The sequence below is a fragment of the Engystomops pustulosus genome, chromosome 1 (genome assembly GCF_040894005.1).
Source record: "Engystomops pustulosus chromosome 1, aEngPut4.maternal, whole genome shotgun sequence".
NCBI classification, from domain to species: domain Eukaryota; kingdom Metazoa; phylum Chordata; class Amphibia; order Anura; family Leptodactylidae; genus Engystomops; species Engystomops pustulosus.
Window position 1 is genome coordinate 108,323,903 of NC_092411.1, and position 27,411 is coordinate 108,351,313.

Sequence of the window (27,411 nt, forward strand, 5' to 3'; positions counted from 1 at the left end):
ATAATGCTTGTATAGGAGAATTTTTTTTTAGGAAGGGGCACAGGGGCACAAAATCTAGAAGCATATAACTATAGGGATATCCCTCTCTAATCATGTGCATCAAATCCTTGGAGTAGTTTACTATAAGTTTAAATTCAGATGTGTTTCCTATCATATACAAAATATTGAACTTCTGTTCATTACTTCAGGGGTTTATTTTGCCATTTCTGGATAAAAGCTTTGATAAGTGAAGGATCAAGAAGTAAGAGCTTCAGCAGCCAGGCACATACCAGAAGTGGCACTCAGAGCCATCTAGTGGGGCACCTAGCCCACCTAGTTTGCCAGACAGGTTCAGCACTATTTTAAAGCAACACATCCTGGAGTTCCTGGGACTGCAAAAGGAAGAAGGAGGTGTGGACAGGGGTGAATTATTGTTGGAGATCCTGCCCCACAATCCTTGCTGATCATGGGGACCATGAAGGGAAACTACAATGACAATCCAAATTTCCCCTCCTTCTTTTCACTGTATTGATGTCCTTAACCCCATGGCGCAATAAGACATACCCTTACGTCTTGTTGCGCTTGGGGGAGTGTGAAGAAGGCCCACGGGCTGAGCCCTCTTCTTACTCACCACATGCTTGTTTCACAATGAAACAAACGCCCGTCGGAAATGGCCAAAGTCGCAAATGGCATTTTTTACCATTTTGAAATATATAAAACATTCAATAAAAAGTGATCAAAAGGTTGTATAGTCCTAAAAAAAAAGCACTGAAAACGTTATCAAAGGTCACAAAAAAATTACACCACCCACAGCTCTGTACACCAAACTATGAAAAAGTTATCAGTTCCAGAAGATGGCAAAATGAAGAATTTTTTTTTTTGAACAGGAGGTTTTAATTTTTGTAAATGAAAACATTATAAAACCTATACAAAACCTACTGTATTGCAGTATATGGCATTTCTGCATGTCATCCATGAATCTGCAGAAACCATTCAGCTTCGGGTCTGACGAGGCGTTCTGGGAAGTGACGATCGGAAGAAAGATGGCGGCGCCCACACGCTGCCATCTTTTAAATGCCGCCGGCAACTTTGCCAGCGGCATTGGAAGGGTTAATAGCTGCGATCGGTGCAAGCACCGACCACGGTTATTAGCGGTGGGGTTTTGCTGCAATATGCAACAACACCCACCCTTGTATGAAGAGAACCCCGTGAGCCCTCTTCATACACCCTGTGCACCTCTGCGCCATAGAGCTATGGCGCAGAGCGTTAAGGGGTTATTCATAGTCTTTTAAATTGAAGCCGAATAAAGAAGTTTACATCTAAGTTTCATCTAAGGTGAAGGTGCTGATCATTTTCTTGAGAACTTTGTGCATTTATCCGCTCTGACTGCATGCCAGCTTCAAGATCGAGCACCCCTAGGTTAGCTGGATATTGCCATTGGGACTGTATACTGTTATGGTCAAATCACAGCTACATAATTATTGTAATGTGGTATATGTAGATTTTCATGTGTACATTTGCTGAAAGAGGTTTTGTTCCAAGCTTTATTTCTTGATCTCCACATATAATTGGGATGCAAAATGGTTTTATTTCTGTGGGAGATTATTTACTATTACTAAATATAAATATGACCATTTATGCAACTTGTGGCTTTGAATAGATCAGTAGAAAATATTTTATCACCCTTACTTTTTTGTAGCTTAGATGTTTTATAAAAACTTTGTGCAGCAACAGGACTATAAAAATGTATATATTTTCCACAATTGTCCCTCCCCTCCACTGTAGAAGGCATGAATACTACTGCTGTCACTCAAAGCATCGTTTAGATAATGTTTATATTGTGTGTTGAGGAATGTGGTGTACAATTTTCTAATATACTTCATTACAGTTTCTGCTTATCGGTAGTTTGTAAGCCTCCCATAGAGATGTGTATTCCAGCCTGTACCACGTGTGTCTATGGAGACTGCATGAGGTCACATCTAATCTCCCTGTGTTTAATTAAACAGCAATGAGAATTAACTCCTTTACTTTCAGCTTGATGTTTGAATATAGTGGTCATAGCATACTATAGCCAGGAAGAAAGGAGAAAGGGTTATTAATTATTATTATTTTAAGCATTCATTGTGTAACAGAAGTAACATTGTAACAAAGGGGCACCTTGCAGCCTGTTTCTTTACAAACTAGGGAGATTTTCTTAAGAAGTATATATTAGAGAAATGTTCACAACACTCACACCCTCACAATATCAAAGATCATCTGAAAGGATGTTTATGCTTTAAGAGGCTGTGGAGCGGTATAATGAAGAAAGTAAAGAACGAAGTACTGTAGTATGAGGACATTGAGTAACACTCAGCAACCCCACCAAACATCAGATCCGCTCATCTCTACTAGTGACATAAGTTATAGATAAACCCTTTAAGGAAACCAATTCAACTCAAAAGGTAGATGCATCCATTTCAAACATTTCACCTTGGGAGTTTTCCCCTTCTACAATATTATGATTTGTTACAAAGGATTTTTCAGTGTAACTTTGACTTAAAAGACTGAACATCTTGCATCAATACACACAGAAGATACTAATATTGTCTGGCATGCACGTGTTATTGATTTATCGGCGATGTAAAAACTATTGGTACAAAGGTCACTGTATAATGTTACTCTAATATTGGTTTCTGCTTTATTACCCAATAGGACACATAAGTTTTCATTCTGTTATGATTTATAGAGGCAATTTGTATCTTTTTAATGCAACCATGTAACGCTCAAGACCAATACATAAAGCTATATATAAACTGGAACAAAAGTAAATGGCAGTTTATGTAAAAAGACAAGAAAAGTGCACTTTTTATTTACTTTCAAGAGGCGATGGGTTTGTTTCATGTCTTTTATGTATTGTTCTTCAAATTATTTTTAGTGTAGTCTGATTAATGTAAGTAAAATTCTTACGTTTACATATTGTAACTTCAGAAATGGCTAAACTTCAACCAGAACCTTTTCTGCTGAAGTAAGGCAGCTGCAATGAATAAGTATATCTGGTTTCTCTCCTAGTTGTGACTGGAGCTGGAGATGGTATCGGTAAAGCATATTCAATTGAGGTAAGAGGACTATTCGCTGAATCGGGCTCTTTATTTCCAAACCAGATTTTATTTGGGTCAAGCCAGTGAGGGTTAGCTTTCCTTGCTATTTACATTTATTGGAAAGAAGTTTTTCCTGTTTTTGTTAACAAGAATAACACACTTTATAATTAATATTTAATAATGTAAATGTGTGTGTATGTATCTGTCTCTATGTATATATGTATATATATATATATATATATATATATATATATATATATATATATATATATATATATATATATATATATATATGATCTATAAACTTGGCAAAAATCAACCCATCTGTTTTTTTTCTGAATGTGAAAAAATTGGATGACGAAGAAGGGAAAAAACTGGCCACGGATAAAACATAGACAACATACTGATGACACAAGGAATGCCAAAGGATACGTATTATGTAAACGTACAGCGTCCTAACTAGTGTGAAAGAGCGCCGAGGCATTGCCGATATACTTACACATTATGATGTTCTTTCACATGCACATTTGTACAATGTCCTCATTTTGCAGAAGAAAGTGGGCTGCCTATGCAAGTTTAGGGCCAGTTTATTATTATTTGCATCAGTCATTGTGGGCCACAACCAGAAGTAGAGATACACATAATTTGGGTTTATTTGAAATATTTTGTATCTGTTCTGTGTGTTTGATCACACCTGAGTCATAAAAACAGTCTCTCTTGTTTACTTTACATTATGGTCTATAGCAGTGGTGGCGAACCTATGGCACAGGTGCCAGAGGTGGCACTCAGAGCCCTTTCTGTGGGCACTCAGGCCATCAGCAGAGATGACTCCAGGTATCTTCCTGAATTCCCAGACAGCCCAGGACTTGCTGTGCACAGAGATATTTTAAAGTGACAGCGCTGCCTGGGACTACTGGAGGAGTGAGAAGGTGTGGACAGATCTGGATTATCATTGTAGCTCCTGCTCTGGCCCTGACAATTCTTCCTGTTTATGGGACCCTGGAGGGAAGCTACAATCATCATCCACATTTCTTCTATTTTCTGCTCTATTGGTGTCCTCAGGGTGCTGATATGAATGAAAGCTGTGACAGAGAAGGGAGTATAAATCACAAATTAAATTTCTTTGTTGGCAATAAATAAGTGGGTCATTGTTGTAGTTCGGGCACTCTGTCTCTAAAAGGTTTGCCATCACTGGTCTATAGAGCTGTGTACTATATATCCTTAGATGTACACAAAATAAACACTCTTGTAGCTGCCTTTTGTGTTATCTCTTTTTGTTTGGACAGTAAAAGATCGTCATCTTTTCGTTTGCAGTTGGCAAGTCGTGGCATGAATGTTGTGATGATCAGTCGAACTCTTGAGAAAATGCAGAAAGTTGCTTTGGAAATTGGTATTTTTGACATATTATGCATTTATATTGGTCTGATTAGATAGTTTTAAAATGTATTATAGCAAAGTTATATAGGCTAGCCACTTATAATGATATGTGAGTGTGTACTACTTAAAGGGGTTTTCCCATGAATTCAAATTAGGCCCTATCTAGAGGATCACGAAGACGAGGGGTCCCATGGTTTCCCATGTACCTCAGTTGTACCCGTCATTGCTCTGGGAGAGTAATGGATCAGATGGCCGTGTATGACCGGTCTGCTCCATACATCTTAATGATTGTTGAGCGCCACGCTCTGTGATTTCAGTCAGTTCCATAGGGATGAATGGAGCAGAACGGTCATGCTTGGCCATCTGGGGTACCTGGGAAAACATAGGACCCCTCGTTTTCATGATCTGCGGGGGTCTCATCCCGTGGATAGGGCCTAACTTGAAGTTGTGAGAAAACCCCTTTAACTACTTTTCATGATTTTATGAAGACTGGCATACACACCACTGAGGGGGGCACTTGAGGTTCAAATAAGGGTTACTAAAGGGTTTTACCAGTATAGCACTGGTATATGCAGTGGCGTAACTAGGAGAGACAGGGCCCCCTAGCAGGCTACTGCATTGGGGCCCCTCTTCCCCTTTTCCAAAATGTACATATTAGTATACAATCACATATAAATTCACTCATGTGCATTGTGTGGGGAATTGCTCTGGTAGATGTCTTGTAACAGTGCAGGAAGCAGGGACACACACAGAGTTAAAGTCCAAAATCAAGTGTTTATTCACACTTCTTTGTCAAAACACAAATTCAGCCTTGGCTTAGGCACATACAAAATAAACCCTGCCTGGCTGGGCACTGCCTAATACAACAATAATACCTATCTATACATGTACCAGGCTGCCTGGCACGGTCTTGGCCAGTAGTATAACAGGAGGCACTCAGTTACCTTTGCTGTGGGAACACGGTCCAGCCCTTCAGCTCTCCAGGTAGTGCCTCACCTACTGCTTCTGACCTGCAGTCTAAATCAGGCTCTAACAAGGTCTGTGACCCACACCTGTGGGCTATACAGAAACCCAGGACTGAAGCCCGGATGGAGTAGGAGTCCCACTACCAGCCTACCCCTACTCCATAATAAGCAGGCCCAGTACAGACAGTACAAAGGTGTCTATGTTAGCTAGGCCAACACAGGATGACGGGGCCCCCTGAAACTGCGGGCCCCATAGCGGCTGCTATGGCTGCTACCGCTGTAGTTACGCCCCTGGGTATATGGTATATATAAATTCTTTATTTAATAATAGCAGGGATGAATTTAGACTGCCATTGGCCATAAACTGTATGAAAAGTTCCTGTATGCATTTGGGTCAACAGCTTGCACACATGTATGAAAAACTAAGGGCTAGCATTATTGGGGAGGTAAGGTAGAGTGGCTTTAAGTTGCTTCTCAATGAGATAAGAGCATAACCTCAGCTAGCAACTACACATTCATAACGCGATGCAAATGCAGACAAAACGGCACGTGTGCCACCACCCTTACTGAGATACTTAATGCTGTGGTTTACAACTGTGAGTGTTTAACCTCTATTTGCACTGAGTCTTATCAAACATCCACTACTCTGCCACGGTAATACATCCACTACACTGCCATTGCGGCAAGTGAGCCATATGTGATTATACAGCAACTAACCTCTTAGGCCGCGGTCACACGTACCGCTAGGCGTCCATTCATAACGTGATGCTAGCGCACAGGGGGAGGTCCTCGGCCCGAACGCACATGCGTTTCCCGAACACAGACCAAAAACGCCATGTGTGGCATCACCCTAAGAGGAGAGATTGGGAAACATAAGAGTAGTGTGTTTTTACTAAAAGTTTTAACGTAACTAAACGCTTTAGTAAAAACACACTGGTCTTATGGTTTAAATATAAACAATAAAAGTTACATTTTAATCTTTTCACTCACAACTTTCCCTCTTTCCCAATCTCTCCTTTTACTGACAGAGTAGTGGATGTATTGCAGTGGTAATGTAGTGGATGGATTACTATAGGGAATATATTACATGGGCAGTGTAGTGTACATATTACAGTGGTAGTGCAATGGATATTTACAGTGGTAGTGCAGTGGATTTGTTACATTGGTAGTGTAGTGGGTGTATTACAGGGGTGCTGTAGTGAATGTATTACAGTGGTAGTGTCATGGATGTATTACAGTGGTAGTGTAGTGGATGTATTACAGGGTAGTGTATGTATTACAGTGGTAGTGTAGAGGATGTATGATAGAGGCAATGCAGTGGATGTATTAAAAGTGGTAGTGCAGTGGATGTATGACAGTAGCACTGTAGTGGATGTATGACAGGGGCACTGTAGTGGATGTATGACAGGGGCACTGTAGTGGATGTATGACAGGGGCACTGTAGTGGATGTATGACAGGGGCACTGTAGTGGATGAATTACAGGGGCACTGTAGTGGATGTATGACAGGGGCACTGTAGTGGATGTATGACAGGGGCACTGCAGTGGATGTATTACAGTGGCACTGTAGTGGATGAAATACAGGGGCACTGTAGTGGATGAAATACAGGGGCACTGTAGTGGATGAAATACAGGGGCACTGTAGCGGATGTATGACACGCACAGCATAGTGGATGTATGAACAGGGCACTGCAGTGGATGTATTACAGTGGCAGTGTGGTGGGTGTATGACAGGGGCAGCATAGCGGATGTATGACAGGGGCAGCATAGCGGATGTATGACAGGGGCAGAATAGCGGATGTATGACAGGTGCAGCATAGCGGATGTATGACAGGTGCAGCATAGCGGATGTTTGACAGGGGCAGTATAGCGGATGTATTACATTGGTAGTGTGGTGGGTGTATTACAGGGGCACTGTAGTGGATATATTACATTGCTAGTGTGGTGGGTGTATTACAGAGGCACTGTAGTGGATATATTACATTGGTAGTGTAGTGGATGTATGACAGGGCACTGGAGTAGATGTATGACACGGACAGCATAGTGGGTGTATGAATGGGGCACTACAGTGGGTGTATTACATGGGCACTGTAGTAGATGTATTATAGTGTTAGCATAGTGGGTGTATTACAGGAGCATTGTAGTGGATGTAGGAGCAGGGAGGAGGGTGTAACCTGTAAAGCCAGTTCAGAGAGGGGTTGCCCCTCAGGATCATAAGCATAAAAAATTGATTTTAGAAGGAAGGGGGCCATGTATAACAAATATAAAAAGATTGCCACAGTCAAGGTGCCTGGATCTATGAGTAAGGCTGGGTTCAATTTATTCTATACGTTGTAAGGACACGTCTTGCATATTCCTGTATGTGTATACAATGGTATACATGCCTGGTGACCCCTTCCCCACCTCCCCAAATGCAGGGGGAGGAGTGGACAAGCAGCAAGCAGTTATTGACTATTGCCAATGTCAGGAGTGTGTCCTTATATGGACAGTGAAAGGCGGACAAGGGAAGACCAGATACCACTCATAGATAGAGGGGGTATTTGTCAAGGCTGGCGCACTCAGGTATTCAAGTAAAAGGGAGATGTAATCAATTGTTTTACTTGGTATCTCTGGAACAATGCATTTCGGACTCCAATATGACTCATTTATTAAGTGGAAAGAGACTGCAGTGTGGGTGAGGGGTTAATTACCTGGAGCTCCTACCCCCCTCACCCACCCTACAGTCTCTTTCCACTTGATAAAGGAGACATATTGGACTCCGAATTGCATTGTGTTTCAGAGATGCCAAATAAAACAATTGTTTACAATACATCTTCCATTTACGTGAATACCTGATTGCGCCGACTGTGACAAATACCGCCCCCTTATATGGACAGTGACATCTCTGGCATCCTCCTTCCTGCTAAGTGAGGTACGCACTCAACAGAGGCTGAGGGATACTGTATCCACTCCCCATAGGCTTTTCTTGCTTCTGCATCCGTATTATATTCTGAGCCGATGGAGGCAACAACTATGGGGGATATTTATCATACGCTGGCGCTCGTGATAGCCCCACCGCTGCAAATTCGCAGCGATTATTTCAGGGCCTCTGCGCCACTGGCGTTGCGAAGAGGTCCTGATAAATATCCCCCTATGCCTCCATCTGCCATTATATGGGTGTGTGCTCAATGAATGCATTGAGAGTTTTCCTTAGTATACGCTAAGTGTTTACTAAATATGCAGTGTGAACCCAGCCTTTGTGTCCCTGGTTTATCATGCTTGATTTAGATGCTAGATTGTCTTAAATGCAACTTTTTTTTTTATTTGGTTGTATTTATTTTTAGTTTGATTATATTTCTACAGAGCAATCAACAGGAAGAAATGTTAAAATCATACAAGCTGATTTCACCAAAAGTAATATTTATGCACACATTGAAGAAAATCTGCAAGGACTTGAAATCGGAATCCTTGGTAATAGACCGTTATCTTGTAAATTTGGAAGTATTTTTCTTTTACCTATATACTTTTTACCTAGATTTATTATTTATGTTTTTAAACCCTTGGAGAATGTTCTACCATAATCTGTTTACTTAAGTAAATAATGTTATTTTTTAAAAAATGTGTTCCCTCATCCAGAAAAAAAAACAATCTAATAAAATGTATCCATGTTTTATGCCAAAAAAGAAAAAAAAAGTTAAAATGGTCAAAGACTGATAAAAACTCGAATTTCCACAAATTAGTATCAACTCTGGATAAAATTCTGCTGTCTGCTGTCCAACAAAATTTTCTAAGTGACACGATTCTGATTTAAATATAAAGCATGTTACACACCAGTCTCTTAGAAGGAGAGGGCTGGCTGCACATGAACCCATATGTTGGTCCATTCAATCGGACTGCACACATTGCACAGGATGGGAGTCCTTGCATCATGATAAAATTCATAGCAAGGAATCCCTGTAAGCCAGCTGAACTGCAGGGTCAACAATGTAACAGTTCAGGCAGCAGTCAGGGAGTCATTGCATCAGATTTCTGTATGATGCAAGGATCCCTATCCTGTGGAATGTGTTCAGTCCATGGCAATGGATAAACATACAGGCCCTTTTCCACAGCCTTACACATATTTGTACATGAAAATATAAAACACCAAGTCGCCTGTATCCAAATCCTATATGGATTATCACTTTACTCACTTTAATTAATTCAACCACATATCAATTAAACTGTTCGTTTTAACTTATATATTTATTTTCTAGTGGGTAAGGTAATAGATGGTATGGGTGGTATGGGATGTAACAATAAGATAAAAATGTAGTTTAAAGAAAGATTATTCGATTCTTAATTAAAACACCTTTTATAAATGTGATATTTATTGTTTTGGAAGCAGGAAAAACCTGCACAAAAAAAGCCTGAACAAGGCTAAACATTAACCCCTTGAAGGTTGAACAGGAATAGAACAAAGTTATTTGATACTTAGCCAGTTATTGTACCATTTAAAACAATAAAACATGGGGGGAGGGAGGGGGAATATATATGCTAATATAAGTCACAAGAGCATAATGTAGAAATATAAAGATATTAAGTTATGGGTTAGATGGGCCATATAACACCAAGATGACAAATAAAACCAGAGCTCTCTCAAGGATGGGGACCCCTGTGAGGCAATCTACACGTTCCATATTCTTTCGAATAACGGGAAGGTGTCTGTCCTAGTCGCCTCAGTCCAGAGGTTTATCCTATTCTGATGTAAATTATAAGTCTGGTATTTTCCATTTCCACTCTATATAGGTTCTGGCCGCTAAGTCTATAAACTGGATTAAACAAGGTGCTTTGTTCTTGACCTTTGCTGGTTTAACTCCCAGTAGAAGAACAGCTGAAGTCACCCGTGTGGCATTAACCAGTAAAGATTGGATGAGGGTTCTGACATTATTCCAGATAGAGGCGAAATGTGGGCCATGTCACACAAGACATTACAGCCTCGATAGGCAGACGGGGATATAATAACCTAAGTGAGATCTCTGTTGAGACATGTTGACTACCCTTTGCTTATATGGAGTAGCCAAGACCCCAGTGGGCCCCGGTGCAAACTTTGAAACAGGCCCCCCATATACCTAAACCCTCGCTGCTGGCTCCATATTCTTCAGAACACACATATACAATATATACTTTGCACAGACATAAGCACACAAACACTACATATGCATAACATACATATATAAACACTGCACCATATAAACTCTACACACACTATATACATGCTACACATACAAATACACACACACAGGGGCGGACTGGGAATTTAAAGTGGCCCTATTCTGTGGGCGGGGTCAAAACAAGTAGGTGTGACCATGTGATGTGGGTGGAGTTACTAAACTCCACACAAACTGTTTATCGATGGTCTAAATCAACAAGTACAGCGCCGTGAAAGAGACTCATACTGCCACGAATAAAGCTCCTTTTTTTAAAAGAACATAACTTAATACTGACTTATATAAACACAAAAAAACTACTACAATACCTTCTCTGATAAACAAGTATGTAATTACTATAATACTGCCCCTAAGTAAAATATATTATAATACTGCATTTTATGTACAAGAATATAATGCTATAATACTGCATTTTATGTACAAGAATATAATACAATAATACTGCCCCCTATGTACAAGAATATAACTACTATAATACTGCCCCCTATGTACAAGAATATAACTACTATAATACTGCCCCCTATGTACAAACATATATCTACCATAATACTGCCCCCTATGTACACGAATATAACTACTATAATACTGCCCCTATGTACAAGAATATAACTACTATAATACTGCCCCCTATGTACACGAATATAACTACTATAATACTGCCCCTATGTACAAGAATAAAACTACTATAATACTGCCCCCTAGATATGTGAATATAGCCACTACAGCCAGCCAGCCTGCCCCTGCCAGTATACAGCCAGCAAGCTTCCCCCCCCAGTATACAGCCAGCCAGCAGGCCCCTGCCAGTATACAGCCAGCAAGCCCCCCCCCCCCCCAGTATACAGCCAGCCAGCCTGCCCCCTGTATACAGCCAGCCAGCCTGCCCCTCCCTAGTATACAGCCAGCCAGCCTGCCCCTCCCTAGTATACAGCCAGCCTGCCAACATTTTGTTAGAATAAGGCTTGAGTCTATTTAAGTTCTCTTTCAGTTCTTGTTGTGAAAAAAGCCTTGAGGTGGAGTTTGGCATAAGTTGATCAGTACCTTTGAGCAGATTTTTCATGCATAGTGTAGGATTACACTAATCCCAGGATGCTGTATTTTTGCCCTACTGCACTTAGTGAAAAGGGGCTTTTGCAAAAAAAAAAAAAAAAATAGGAGGGTTCTCCAGGTTAGTAAAGATTATGGATCTGGGGCCCATGTATATGTCATATATGGGGTAAACCCTTTAGGTTTTACAAATATGAAACAATAGTGTACAGTCTTAGATCATTTCTGATATTTTATTTGACATTTATGTTTGTAATATTTAGTTTTTTATTTTGTTCTTAGTGAATAATGTTGGAATGCTTCACAGTCCTGATCCTTGCTGTTTCCTTGATGCTCCAAACAATGATGAGGTGCAGTAGTTAATGCATACAATTCATATTTTTAAATGAAAGGCTATGGACGATGTTGAAGAGAAATCCATAAACACATGTTGTACTAAGTTCCTGTAGTAAAATAAGGTACACATTAGATCATCATTGCCACATATTATCTATTGTAGGTTTGTATCTTACAGGAGCAAGCACATTTTTCCTCTTACCTTCTCTTATCATACTGCATAATTGGTATCTTGATAATACACAAGGTCCTGCAGTTTGTTTCCTCTATCATAGTTTGAGTTCACAACAATTTTTTTCCCTTCATTGTAAGTATACATCAGGAGAATTCCCATCATTAACCCTTACAGAATTCAGCCCTTCTTTGTTTTTGCGTTTCTATTTTATACTCTCCTCATTCCAAAAGCAATAATTTTTTATCTTTACGTTTAAAGGAGATATGTGAGAGCTTGTTATCTGCGGGACAAATTGAACTTTTTAGTGGTGCCATTTAATATTCCATACAATGTCCTGGAAAGCTGGAAAAATATATATATATATTTTATTAGGTTTTAATAGATTTGTAAAAATTAAAATCTTTTGTACAAAAAAAATATTTTCCATTTTGCCAAATTCTGAGGCCAATACCTTTTTCACACTTTCGATGTAAGGTGTAATTGTTTGTGGTACGTGCTGACGTCTTCATTTATATCAATTTGGGACCTATATGACCATTTGATTTTTCATTCAAAAATTGATGGATAGAAAAATGGGGAAAAAGTGACAATTCGGACATTTGGGGTGCTATTTTCCGTTACGGTGTTAATGGACAGAAATAATCTTTTTTATATTTTGGTAGAACGGCATTTTGGGACTTGGTGATACCTAACATGTTTATGATTTTTACTGTTTATTTATTTTTATATGTGATCTAGGGAAAGGGGGGTGATTTAAACTCAATGAGACTGTAGGCTGCCATGGAAAGTGATCAACACCTTCCAATGACGTCACGGGGGCGGCGATCGTCCATCCAAGATGACGGTGCCCATGAAATGGCCGACTGATGCAGTAACAGGCGGCTGTCAGCTGTACAGCTGACACCCGCTGTGTAAGGAGAGAGCTCAACCCGTGAGCTCTCTCCATACACCCCCTGCAGCACCAGGACGTTATAGTACATCCTAGTGCCTAGGGGTTAACTTACAAAGGAGGGTTGCAAGGTATCCCACTGTATGTTTGTTTATATCGTGAGATACGTCTTCCTGTTCAGTCCCTCCCTTTGAAAGCAGGAGGAGGAGCAAACATTGGCAGCAAATTGAGTGTTTCCCAAGGGATGTAATTGTACATATGTGGACAGGTAAATCAATACAAGGTACATATTGAGCTGAGGATAGATACTATACACTGCCATCCATTTCCCATAGGTTATTATGTCCTCAGGGGAACATATATTTTCTAGCTTATTGTTTACCTATTGGAGGGGAAAGCGGCTTTACTGAGCTGTAGGACTTGCTGGAGGTTGTAGCTGAGAGAGAGAGAGAGAGAGGAGGTTGATCGGCTGAATCTTAGACATATCTATTGTAAGAGATTAGCTCCGGGGATCGTCGTCTCCTAAGCAGACGACCAGCACACACAGGGAATTCACACAATGTGAGTAAGGTTAAGACTGGCCTCAGCCAGCTTTATTTGGCAGTACACAAACTCAAAACATAAAAATAATACCTAAGCCTCTCCGGCACTAACTAAACATCGAGGTTCCCTACCTCACCAGGTGCTGGCCTACTGCCAGCCACCCCAAAAACACAGCAACAGTTCACTGCCACCGCTCCACAGGCCTTTGCCGTAGCCTGTCTCTTCCCCAGGGTGGAGCCCAGTGTGAAGTCTGCCCCATGTATTAGTGCAGCCCCTCCAGCTGAAAACTAATCAACTTAATTAGACAGACCCAACTTTTCCAGGTCTGTCTTCTACTCAGCTTTTCATAAGGCAAAATGCACATTTTATGCCCAAAAGCTTCTCTAGTGGCAGCCACCCTGCCACATATCCTCCCCCTGTGATCAAGGCCGTAGGCCTGATCAATAAGCTTAATTCTCCCTCCGGGGTCAAAGCTCCTATATTGGGGTCTAATCCCTACGGTTCCTAGAAGCACTGTAGAGACCCTACCATCTTCTACATCTTCTATACCTGGAAAATGACAGCTTTTTTCCTTAACTGCAGGAGACACAGACAGCTCAAAATTAGTCCCAGCATCTCTTCCTTCACACAACTGATCATCTTCAATCATGTCTCTGTTAACAATGATAGATTTTCTTCTCCTCTTTCTCTTGCATTTTACTGGAGACTCCACATACCCCTCAGGGCTTGGCATGGTTAGGCCCCATCTCTTCATCACCTTGTGGATGCCGTCACACCGCTTACCATCCACTGAGGCATATGCACTGTGCTTTTTCCCCTTAGCATTGCACACGACACGCACGGGTTTGCCCGTTTTCCAGTCTTCAGCTTCGGCACCTTCTTTGTCATTGAAGGGGGCATTACCGTTCAGAACCAGGGCACGATTCACATTGGTGAGCTTCTGGTCACATGTCTGCAAAGCTGTGCGCTTGCTACCTCTGAGGTCACAACCTCCGCTCTCGGTGTAGGTGAAACTCATCTCAACATCAGCATCATCCTCATCACCTCCAGCTAACACTTCGGACTTCGGACCCAAGTCCTGGCATGGACTTTCCACAATGGCAGCCTTAAGCTCTTCATGGCTTGCACTAGGTTCCTGGCTGACCTCTTCCTCGGTCAGTCCTTCATACGCCTTGCTGGCCAATACCTCAGTCTTCACCGAGTCTTTCCTGTGTAGGAATTTCGAGGGCTCTGCTGACATTATGTCAGACCCCGTCTCCTCACATCCACTGCAGTCATCACCCGGTATATCTTCAAGGCACTTCTCACCATCCAGACCATCTTCACTTTCGCTCTTCAGATGATCAGGCAGATCTACCGTTGGGTGCAGCTGTGTTGGAGTCTCTGTAGGGCCCATCTGGGTATTCCTCCACTTGCCCAGAGAATGCTGGCATGCACTATGACGAGACGACAGAGCTTCCACACGTACACAGCAACTCGGCTGGTCCCTTTGTTGTAGACTTGGCGCCACTTCAACCTTCTCCACAGGTTCAGCAGGCTGAGACAGCTCTTCACCTGTCTTCGGGGGGTAACCATCAATCCATTCTTCGGATTTTCCCAAGACTGTATTCAGGCTACTGGTTATAAGCGATCCCACTTGGGTGGCCATCACGGTTGAGACTACAGACTCAGTCACACCCACACCAGCTTCACAGCCCAATATACCGGACGTCGCACCTGTAACAGTGTCTCGGGCACCAGTCACTGTATTTGTCTTCAATACGGCTTTTCCAGTTGGCTGCTGAAGAAAAGCCAGGTTGGACTCCTGTTTCCCCAAACCTTTGCAAGCAAAGTCATTACTTGTGGCAACCGGTGGCTCCAGAATGCCTATGAGAGGCCTTGATCCAGTCACTGTAACGTCAGTCAAGGGCTTCTCCTCCTTCTCAGCAACATCACGATCACTGCGGATGCATGGGCGACCTTCCCTCACAGAGTTGTAGACTGCACTCACCACACTGCAGGCAGAACTACCAAAGGGCTGGTGCATCACATGTTCCACCACCTTCTGTGGATCTGGGGTCCCCTCATCCGTAGGTGTATGATTAAGAGTGGCGCTTCCACCCTGTTCACACACAATTTCAGTCAGCACGCCATCATGCGTATTCTGCGGTTCATCAGCAGGTGTACAGGGGTCTGGTTTACGCCTGGTCTCCTTCCTAGGACACTTCTGGTGCCACATCACGACAGAACACACCTGGAGGTCGGCATCACCATTTTGGCACTTTCTTTTGTTCCCCGAACACGTACACATGTGAACCTCCCATTCACTTTTCTTTGCAAACACTGTATCACAGAAAGGACAGTACGAGATATCAATCTTCAACTCATGTTTCTGTAATATATGTCTCTTTAGGTCATCTTTTCTTCTATAAGACACGTGACAATTGTAGCATTTATACCAGTTATTCCGCAAACCAGTATTCACATGACGCTTCAGTTTATTGATGCTTCTTCTGGCCTTGTTCACACACGAACTCAGTACCTCAATCTCGTCAGAAGCCTCAGGTGTATCAGATGTCTGGTCTCCCCCTGACATTTCCTGAACACTAATGTGAGACTCCTCCACAGGTGACTGACACAGGCTATCCTCACCTCCTGCAGGTTCTGAGCGAGTAGCTGCTTCTCTAGGGCTCTGTTCACACTCACTGTTTGTGTAACTCTGGGCTGAAGGGAAACCACTAACAATCAGGATCTCATTATCTTCACCTGCCCTTGCTATGGCGGTATCCCTATCTGAACTGCCATTAGCTACATTACACATCTCAGGCTCGCTACCTGTGTCATTACAACTCACAACCTCTAGGGGCACCTCTGAGCTAACTCTCTCAGTATCTAGGGCTGCACCTAGTTCACACTCTGCATAATTCTGAACAGACATTGTAACGCTATCAGATGTTATCGGCATTGCAGAATTGTCACATGTTACAGGTAGTGTCATATAATCACAGTTAACACTATAATCACAGGTTAGAGGCAGATTATGCACAACATTACACTTTTCTGGTTTAACTTCAGAAATTAAGGCATCACAAATATTATCATCATCACATAGTCCATCAGACTTTATCAGTCTCAGTGGCAGAGTCTCCTTCTGTGGGATCAAGACCCCTTGGTCACAGTTCAGACTGCAACCTGTTGAGACTCCACCCACCATCACCTCAGGTCGCTGAGACTTCTCCAGATCGTCCTTTGGGGAGATTGGGACTGTACCCGATGTCAGAGGGGTCTCCCAGGAAAAGCAGCTATTCCCACTACTTGGAATACTTTCCCACAAGTCCCAGAAAAAAGGGAAGTTTTTCCCCAGGATGAACTCCACCTCCAGATCTGCACAAATCTCCAGCTTATGTGTCACAATCGAAATATCACTTTCAAAGTCAATCCAGACAGTCTTACCCTTCCCTGGCTGGTACTTCAGGAACAATAAGATGTCCGGTTTAACTCTGGAGACATCCTGAGAACAGTCCAGTTCCACCATCAGCGGGATTCCACCCACTATCATCTCACAGGTCTTGACTGGCAACTTCTCTGGTCTCCTGACCAGAGGACAATGAGGTGCACTGACCTCACATGGCACAGCCGCATGCTGTCGCCGTTGGTTGCCCCTAGCAACCACATCTTTGCGCTGCTGCATACACGCTGCAACACGTGGCCACTTGGCCGCAGGACATTCCGCCACACACCGGTTCCTCCGTAGACATCTGCAAAGCTGCTCCCGTCGGTTGCCCCCGGCAACGGCACATAGCAACCTCTCCTCAGGAACTGCAGACCGATCACAGATATCTCTAACCCTCGGCTGGGATCCGCTCGCCTTGGCAGTTGGGGTCTCCATAACCCGAATGGCTTCTGGCATTCCAAGGTCCTCCCACATCATCTGCCGGCAGCGTCTCTGGAACTCATCCATCGGACCCATGGCGATTACTCCCACAGCAAACAAGCAGTCTCTGTATATCTCTCACACCAAGACAAATCTTCCCGTGACCACAGCGCCTCCAGCAGCAGGAACAACAGTCTCTCACATGAGGGTTACTGGCCCTTTAAATCTCGCTGTGTGTGCTGATTTCCATGCCACAGCATACCGCCACCATATGTAAGAGATTAGCTCCGGGGATCGTCGTCTCCTAAGCAGACGACCAGCACACACAGGGAATTCACACAATGTGAGTAAGGTTAAGACTGGCCTCAGCCAGCTTTATTTGGCAGTACACAAACTCAAAACATAAAAATAATACCTAAGCCTCTCCGGCACTAACTAAACATCGAGGTTCCCTACCTCACCAGGTGCTGGCCTACTGCCAGCCACCCCAAAAACACAGCAACCGTTCACTGCCACCGCTCCACAGGCCTTTGCCGTAGCCTGTCTCTTCCCCAGGGTGGAGCCCAGTGTGAAGTCTGCCCCATGTATTAGTGCAGCCCCTCCAGCTGAAAACTAATCAACTTAATTAGACAGACCCAACTTTTCCAGGTCTGTCTTCTACTCAGCTTTTCATAAGGCAAAATGCACATTTTATGCCCAAAAGCTTCTCTAGTGGCAGCCACCCTGCCACACTATATATCTTAGATATATAGCCATATGTGCAAACAGTGTTGCACAAAGGGTAAGGAACTTTTGATATGTGGGCAAAAAAGTGGGGAAAAGGAGTATATAACTTTTATATCTATTTATATTTATTTATATGCTGCTTAACCCCTTTACGCACCACAACATACTATAACAGTGGTGGTGAACCTATAGCACGTGTGCCAGAGAGGGCACGCGACCATCTCCACTGACGTCTCTATATAAATTGGCCAGGCAGGAAAAGCTGCTGATCACCAGGAGCTCCAGCGATCTCTCTCACTGTAGTGTGCATCTGACCTACTCTGTGCTCACCAGTGCAGCCTTAGAGACACAGCAGCAGGTCAGTGCCCACCCCTCCACTTGGATTCAACAATCCTTCATATTGACCCTGTATGGGGGTAGTGTCCCGCACTGTTTGGAGCTATTGTTCCTCACTGTATGGCGGTAGTGTCCCTCACTGTATGGGGATAGTGTTCATGACTGTATGGGGGTAGTGTCCCTCACTGTATGACGGTAGTGTTCCTCACTGTATGACGGTAGTGTTCCTCACTGTATTGCGGTAGTGTTCCTCACTGTATGGCAGTAGTGTTCCTCACTGTATGGCAGTAGTGTCCCTCACTGTATGGCAGAAGTGTTCCCCACTGTATGACGGTAGTGTCCCTCACTGTATGGCGGTAGTGTTCCTCACTGTGTGGCGGTAGTATTTCTCACTACATGGGGGTAGTGTTCCTCACTGTATGGAGGTAGTGTCCCTCACTGTATGGCGATAGTCTCCCTCACTGTATGGCGGTAGTGTTCCTCACTGTGTGGTGGTAGTATTCCTGACTGTATGGCGGTAGTGTTCCTCAATGTATAGTGGCAGAATTCCTCACTGTATGGGGGTAGTGTTCCTCACTGTATGGCGGTAGTGTCCCTCACTGTATGGCGGTAGTGTTCCTCACTGTATGGTGGTAGTGTTCCTCACTGTATGGCGGTAGTGTCCCTCACTTTATGGCGGTAATATTCCTCACTGTATGGCGGTAGTGTTCCTCACTATATGGCGGTAGTGTCCATCACTGTATGGCTGTATTCTTCACTGTATGGCTGTATTCTTCACTGTATGGGGGGGAGTGTTCCTCACTGTATGGCAGTAGTGTTCCTCACTGTATGGGGGTAGTTTTCCTCACTGTATGGGGGTAGTGTTCCTCACTGTATGGCGGTAGTGTTCCTCACTGTATGGGGGTAGTGTTCCTCACTGTATGGCGGTAGTGTTCTTCACTGTATGGGGCTAGTATTCCTCACTATATTTTCTCCTGCTTTGTGATATAATTAGTGATGTTGGACTTTCTTAGTGGTCTGTTTATTAAAAGTATGGTGGTATTTATCTTGTTGTACTGCTAATGGTCACCATGTGGCAGTATTATACAGTATGTCCCTTATAGAGTGGGATTGTTGGCAATCTAAGGCTGGAGTTTGGGCACTTGGTCTCTAAAAGGTTCGCCACCACTCTACTATAACATTGTGGCGCGGTGGGGGTTGTATGGAGAGAGCTTATGAGCTGGGCTCTCTCTATACACAGCGGGTGTCAGCTGCATAACACATGCAGTTGGTGCTGGCACCTATTACACCAGTTAACCCAATACCGGCAGTGCTTTGAGGTGCCGCCATTTTGAATGCTGATCTCCACCAGCCTGTTGATGTTAGGCTATTAGAGATCAGTAGTAAAACAGTAGTTTTGCAGTTTGTGTGAGCTATCAGGCCTAGTAAAAAATATTTTTTTAAAATATTTTTTAAAAGTTTAAAATGTAAAAGTTTGAATAACCACCCGTTTCTTAGAACACATATAAAAATAAATTAACAGTAAATCTCATGTTTGGTAGCTCAACATCCCATCTCCAGCTTCATATTTATGTGCAAAAAAATTTAAAAATTTAAAAAACTTACAAAACATAATAAAAACCAAACAAAATTTGGTTTCCCTGGGATTGTACTTACCCAAAGAATATAAGTTAGGTGTATCTTTTGGAGCGCATAGTAAAAAATGTAAACACAAAGCCCCAAAAAAATGTGTTTTTTTGACAATTTTACCACTTTACCAGCTTTCTACTACATTAAATAGAATATTAAATGGCACCACTAAAAAGTACAATATGCCCCACAGATAACAAGCCCTTATACATCTGTGTATATGGAAAAAAAAAAACATAAATGCAAAATATAAAAAAAAGGACTAAGTCCTTAAGGGGTTAATAACTTCAAGGAATTACGGTACTATTGGTATCAGAACCTATACATAGAAACAATTATGAAAAAAAAAATTATAAGTATCATTTAACAAAAGCAAATGAAATAAGTGCAAACATTTGATTTTTTTTTCTTTTTCTACCATTTTTGAATTTTTGTAAAAATATTTCTGACGTAGCAGATTTCAGTCCATTCTCAGAGGAATTATCATTTTATTCAATTGATGAGGATTTAATGTGGTTTACTGAATAAAATGGAATTGATTGTTTTTTTCCTTGAAAGTAAAAATTACCTAAAAAGGGGAAGACAGGTCCCAAGAGTTTAAAATGATACTTTATCACTGTTCTCTTCTGTCTCCCATGCAGAATCTTATAAACTGCAATGTTATTTCTGCAGTTAAGGTACGTACGAATAATATGAACAAAATGTTTAAATTTCTTGAGAATATTACAAGCCATTCCATGTTTGCTTGTTGCATTTACATGTGGTAATCATAGTGATCTTATGAATGGAAATAATAGATATGGTCAATGACAAACAAGCAAGGGGATGAGTAACAAGTATTCCTGTGAATGGAAAAACCCTTTGAAGTAAGCCACAGTACACACCTTCATCTGTGATTTCTATTACACTCAACATGAATGGTCAACAGAAGGCCATCCAATCACCAATGGACCTTCAATTGTGTTCTGTTACAGCATCTGGGCTACTGTGACATTCATTTTTTACTGCTATTAATAATGCATTCTGTTTTAGAAACTGCTTAACGCAGTTATTTTCTACCAATTTAGAAAGGTACATGATGAGTGAAGGCAGTCTTCCTACCGATGACCAGAATACAGCAGTTAGTTCCTAAATGAAGCCAACTGTGACTTATGAGACCAGCAATTGGACTCGACAACTGATACCATGGTGAAGATATTTCATTCTGCATTTATCTTACATAATTTTTAGTGTGTTTAAAGAGCTCCTTAGATGTCTACATATATGTCTACATATGACAGCACTCGGACAGAGCTCTGAATCATTGATGGTCTATTTTGCCATGCAAAAGTCAGATTTTTTCCACATTTCGTTGATCAGACCCGATCCTATCAGAGAAAACCACAGCATGTCCTACTCTGATCATAGTCTTCTATGCCCATTAATGTCAATAGAAGCATGGGAAAAAAAAATCTAAATCGCACAGGTATGGCATCCTAGTGCAGTGAGTTTTTCCTCCATAATCTTCAAGGAAGTAGCTGAGAGTTTAAAAAATCAGACACAACTAGGATAACCCTAGGGCTACAATTACGCCTATACAACCATGAATTTATGACGTGTGCTCGCTGTATTTTCTACAGCTGGCACACATCTTTATTCACTTCTATGGGCTCGTGCCATTCCATGGCCCCTTGCATGAGCCGACTGGCCGGCCACAAAAGATGGAGAAGGGCTTATTCCTGTCACATTGCTTATTCCTGCACGGTAAACTACAGCATTGCGTAGCGTTTGTCAGAATATATGTGCAACTGTCCTAACTGTAAGCCCTCACGCACACATATGTAGTTTTCACAGGTATGCTAGCTGTTGTTTCTACATCTAGCTCACCTCCCCATATATTTTTATGGGCTCACATATACAGCCTTTGTTTTCTTAGCCTTGTGTATGAGCCTACTGCCCCTGAGAAAAGACTTTGCGTACGCGGCAGTTTAAGGGTCATACCTATTTTTTTCTTTCGCATGCTTTCTTAATTTTTTTGTGTTTCTTGGGGGGGGGACACATAGGGGCAGATTTATCAAGCTGTCTGAAAGTCAGAATATTTCTAGTTGCCCATGGCAACCAATCACAGCTCAGCTTTCATTTAACCAGTGCTCATGAATATTTTAAAGGGGAGCTGTGATTGGTTGCCATGGGCAACTGGAAATATTCTGACTTTCAGACAGCTTGATAAATCTGCCCCATAGAGCTAGTTAAAACATAATTAAAGTTTAAATATTTATTTTTATCAAATAACTCAAAAAGAACACCATTAATAAATTCTCTATTGTATTTTGGTCATTTTGATGAGGTTTTTTGTGGTGTAGCAGGGAATTTTTTATATCGGGTAATTCAAATTTATTTTTTATGAATATTTATCCATTATTTGTGTGTGTGTGTGTGTTTTTACTTTATATGTCCCCCATGAGGTTACAAAAGACCCCGTGGGGACCCCTGTAACTGGGGCATCTACAAGAGCCTCAGATACAGGGGGAAATGACCACCTGTGACATGTAATGTAATCAGAGCTGTACTGGTGTCTGATTAGACCCATAAGCTCTGCTAAGCCCCTTTAGACCCGGCGGTCATGTGACCACCGAGTCCATGAAGCCGGATCTGCTCCTCTATGCATGTGGGAAATTCTCCTTGAACACTGTAACAGCCTGTGAATCTGCACCACATAGTGGCTCTAGGAATCGCTCCAGTAGCCCTTAAGGGTCATTAGCATAATCTTCAAATTAGATTTTTAGAACTAATAACATACTTAAGAAGATTACTAAAGTCACAGAGCCTGGATCTATGATTAAGTGCTCCTGGTTTATTCATGCTTGATTTTGATAAGGGCACTTGGATTATAAACATGGCAGTATTTAGGAGCTTTAGGCGACTTGTATGTGTGGCAGTATTTTAATGGAATATTTCCAGGAAATAGGATTCAGGGTGCAAGCATCCAATATCCCTACACTCTTTTTGCTACCTTGTGAGGCAGCCCCCTTAACATCAGGCATGACTTTCAGGAGGTCTTATGACAAGATGTGGGATTAAATCTAAAGCAGTATACAGTATAAGTATAAGCTGAGGTGCCAAATTTTCCACAAAAAACTGGGAAAACATATTGACATCAGTATAAGCCTAGGGTCGAAATGCAGCCGATATTCATCAATAAAATGTCCAGTAGTCTCCTCTCATTAATAAAATGTCTAGTAGTCTGCCCTCATGAATGAAATGCCCACAGCAACCCCTCCAATTAATAAAATGTCCAGAATAATGCCCCCATAAGTATAATGATCAGTAGAGTGGCCCCATAAGTATAATTCCCAGCAGAGTGCCCCCATAAATATAATGACCAGCAGAGTGGCCCCATAAGTATAATGCCCAGCAGAGGGGCCCCATAAGTATAATGCCCAGCAGAGTGCCCCCATAAATATAATTCCCAGCAGAGTGCCCCCATAAATATAATGCCCAGCAGAGTGGCCCCATAAGTATAATGCCCAGCAGAGTGCCCCCATAACTATAACGCCCAGCAGAGTGGCCCCATAAGTTTAATGCTCAGCAGTGTGCCCGCATAAGTATAGTGCCCATCAGAGTGCCCCTATAAGTATAATGCCCAGTAGAGTGCACCATAAAAAACAAAGTTAGTACTCACCCTTCACAGCTCACCCCAGCTTCCTCTTCTCCACCGCTGTAAAACAAGATGAGCTGCAGGATGCTATATCACTATTTGAGGTTACAAGGAAATATATTCAAGGTCAATATGACAACCATATTTCTCTTGCTTCCTGACCCTAGTTAAAAGCCTCCCACTTGGCTAAACCAGTTTCCTACACTGTACTAATGAGACACAATTGAAACAGTGCTGTCTACTGTTGGGACTGTGTTCCTTTTGGAATAGATATACTGGTTTGGCTTGATCCCACACCAGGTCATTAGGATTCCTGAAAGTCATGCTTGATGGTAAGGGGGCTGCCTTCCAAAGGTAGAAAAAAGAGGCATTGTTTTTCTTGTCCCATCCTGGAAAATGTAATTTGCATATTTCCCAAATATCATATTCCTTCAGATGTTCTTTCCATTTCAGAGATCTTTACACAATATTGAAAAGCTATTTGCATCCTCCAAATGTCTGATTAGTATTTATAATAAAAATGATTTTATGTACAATGTCTACACTTGAATGATTATGCGATTGCCACATTCAAATAATGATAGTGAAACATTTTCCAGGTTTTAGTGATGTAATTCACATTTTTTTAATTATACATTATATGAACTAACATATTAGGACGCATTACACCTATAGAAGTTGGTTTCCCCTTTTCAGCAATTTACTCTTCTCAGAAGGTTTTCTACAAAACATCACATTTTGGAAGAGAGGTCCTGGTTCAAGATCTTTCTACAAAACATCTCATCTAACAAACTCTAGAAGAACAACCACCAAAAAAACAACCCTATAGCATCACAGCACAATGCAGTCATACATTCTTCTGGCATTTGCTAATCTCAGATTCTTCAATAATATGGCGGTGTGCTTTAACCCCTGAACGCTCTGCGCCGTAGCTCTACGGCGCAGAGGTGTAGGGAATGTATGAAGAGGGCTCACGGGCTGAGTTCTCTTCATACAATGGTGGGGGCTGTTGCATATTGCAGCAAACCCCCACCGCTAATAACCGCGGTCGGTGCTTGCACCGATTGCGGCTATTAACCCTTCCGTTGCCGCCTGAAGATTTGCAGTATATGGTAGGAACGATCTGACCATCTAGGGTTAATGTACCCTCGATGGTCTAAGACAGTGATAGCGAACCTTTTAGCGACCGAGTGCCCAAACTGCAAACCCAAATCCCCTTCATTTATAGCGAGGTGCCAACCAAAATTAGAGCAGTATCTTATTGCTCCCTGTTCTTTAACAATGTGCAGTCTTCCTGGCCTCCTGAGAACACCAACACAGTAAAAAGAAGGAGGGAAAATTTGCATCATTGTAGCTTCTTTCTAGTGTCCCTCTGTACACAAAGAATCATGGAGCCAGCAGGAAGTCCTTCAGAGATAATAAGGCCCTGTCTACACATTCTCCCTCTTCCTACAGTCCCAAGTACCCAAGTAAGTCACTTTAAAATATTACTGAAAACAGCATCTTTGCTTGGAACTACGGGAAAATTCTTTGAGTCCTGTCTGTGGTGATGGCCCGGGTGCCCACAGAAAGAGCTGGGAGTGCCGCCTCTGGTACCCGTGCCATAGGTTCGCCACCACTGGTCTAAGAGATAGTGGAAAAAAAAAAAGAAAAAAAAAGTTTAAAAAATTAATAAAATATTAAAAATTAAAATCCCTTCACTTTCCCTAGAACTGATATAAAACATAATAAACAGTAAAAATCACAAACACATTAGGTATCGCCGTGTCATCGCGTCATCTATCAAAATATAAAAACGGTTACAGCCGGCGGTGACCTCTGAGATGGAAAATGGCGCCCAAATGTCCGAAATGCAACTTTTACACCTTTTCACATCACATAAAAAATGGAATAAAAAATGATCAAAATGTCGCACAGTCCTCAAAATGGTAGAAATGAAAACATCGACTCATTTTGCAAAAAATGACATATCAGACAGCTCCCTGCACTGAAGTATGAAAAAGTTATTAGCATCAGAAGATGGCAAAAATTTTTTTTCTTTTTGTACACATTAGTTTAATTTTTGAAAATGTATTAAAACGCAATAAAACCTGTATAAATTTGGTATCACTGCGATCGTACCAAACCAAAGAATAAAGTAGAAGTGTTATTTGGAATGCACAGTCAAAGTCGTAAAAACTGAGCCCACAAGAATGTGACGCACGTGCGTTTTTTAAAAAATTTTTTCCACATTTGGAATTTTTTTCCAACTTCGCAGTATACGGCATGTTAAAATAAATAACATTATGGGAAAGTAAAATTTGTAACGCACAAAATAAGCCCTCACACAGGTCTGTACACATAAAAATGAAAAAGTTGAGTGGGGAGCGAGAAATGAGTGAAAAAAACCTGCGTCCTTAAGGGGTTACAAACACCCCATCGTTGCTTGACATTGGTCTTAGTGATTTAATGCTTGCGTGCAGTTGCTCAGCAATGGAAACCCTAGAATTGAAGCTACATTGGAATATTCTCCCTGTGTGTCTCTCATATGTATTAAATCAATCATGATTTAAAATATTATTCATTAATAAGCTGACTAATAGAAAAATGCAGCTCATCAAGCACGTTATGTAGCTAAATATAGTAGTTTACTTCATTTAATATCATAGCTGTTATTTAAAATCCCTGACCTCAGTTCAGATTAGTCACAAGTATGTACTCAAAGCTGAAGTGTACATCATAATTTTCATCCCAGAATGAGTACAGGCAGTCCACAGGTTACATACAAGATAGGTTCCTTAAACTTAAGTACAAACTTAAGTTGAATTTGTATGTAAGTTGGAACTGTATATTTTACAATTGTAGCTCTAGACAAAAAAAATTTTTGTCCCAGTAGCAATTGGATTTTCAAAATTTTTTGCTGTAATGGGACCAAGGATTAGCAATAAAACTTAATTCCAGACACCTTACAGCTGATCATTGCAATCTGGGACTACAGTAAAGCATTCAGGGAGCTTCACCAGAGATCACAGTGGGCAGAGGGGTCCGTCTGTAACTAGGGGTCGTCTGCAAGTCGGGTGTCCTTAAGTAGGGGACCGTTTGTACACGCAAAATGTAGTACTTTTCACAATAAATGAGGGACCAGCTTTTACTTTTCTGCTGTTAAAGCAACAGTGAATGTCCAGAATTTAATTGTGCCACAAACCATTCAAAATGTGTTTTTTTTAGTTGTGGAATAATCACTGCAGGTTGATAACTCACACTGCAGGTCAGTATGTGTTGTTAACAGTCATTGCTGATAGGAAAGTTGCTGTTGAGAGAGGACCGTGTATAACATTCTAAATCCTAGAAATCCACAAGGAAAACAAGCAACAAGTGTTCAATTATTACTTATTATACAATTATATACAAGTGCATGTGAATATAATGGTATAGCATCCTTCGTATGTTGCTCCATTTCCATGTAGATTTCTTCATGCATCGGGTGGCATGCAGTCGCTGGGCAAAACTAAATTAAGTCCATCCTAGCGTTGTTTTGTGTAAAAATCTTGAGTAAAAGTTTGCAGGTTTTTAATAATAATTAAACAGGAACCAAACCACTATAAACACCTGATCTCCTGAATAAATGGGACTAAACTGGGCAACGTGTCCCTTAATTAAAGATTTTCGGTCAGTGGGGCA

At 41.7% G+C, this 27,411-nt stretch overlaps 1 protein-coding gene across 1 annotated transcript in view; it reads left to right on the plus strand.

Moving 5' to 3' along the window:
• Positions 1-27,411, plus strand: part of HSD17B3 (hydroxysteroid 17-beta dehydrogenase 3) — an 88,436-nt gene that overhangs the window by 47,879 nt on the left and 13,146 nt on the right. Inside the window, exons 2-6 of the mRNA XM_072150831.1 lie at positions 3,028-3,074; positions 4,371-4,446; positions 8,740-8,847; positions 11,910-11,977; positions 20,756-20,791. Coding sequence (XP_072006932.1) covers positions 3,028-3,074; positions 4,371-4,446; positions 8,740-8,847; positions 11,910-11,977; positions 20,756-20,791 — 335 coding nt within the window. The remainder of the gene's footprint in view (positions 1-3,027; positions 3,075-4,370; positions 4,447-8,739; positions 8,848-11,909; positions 11,978-20,755; positions 20,792-27,411) is intronic.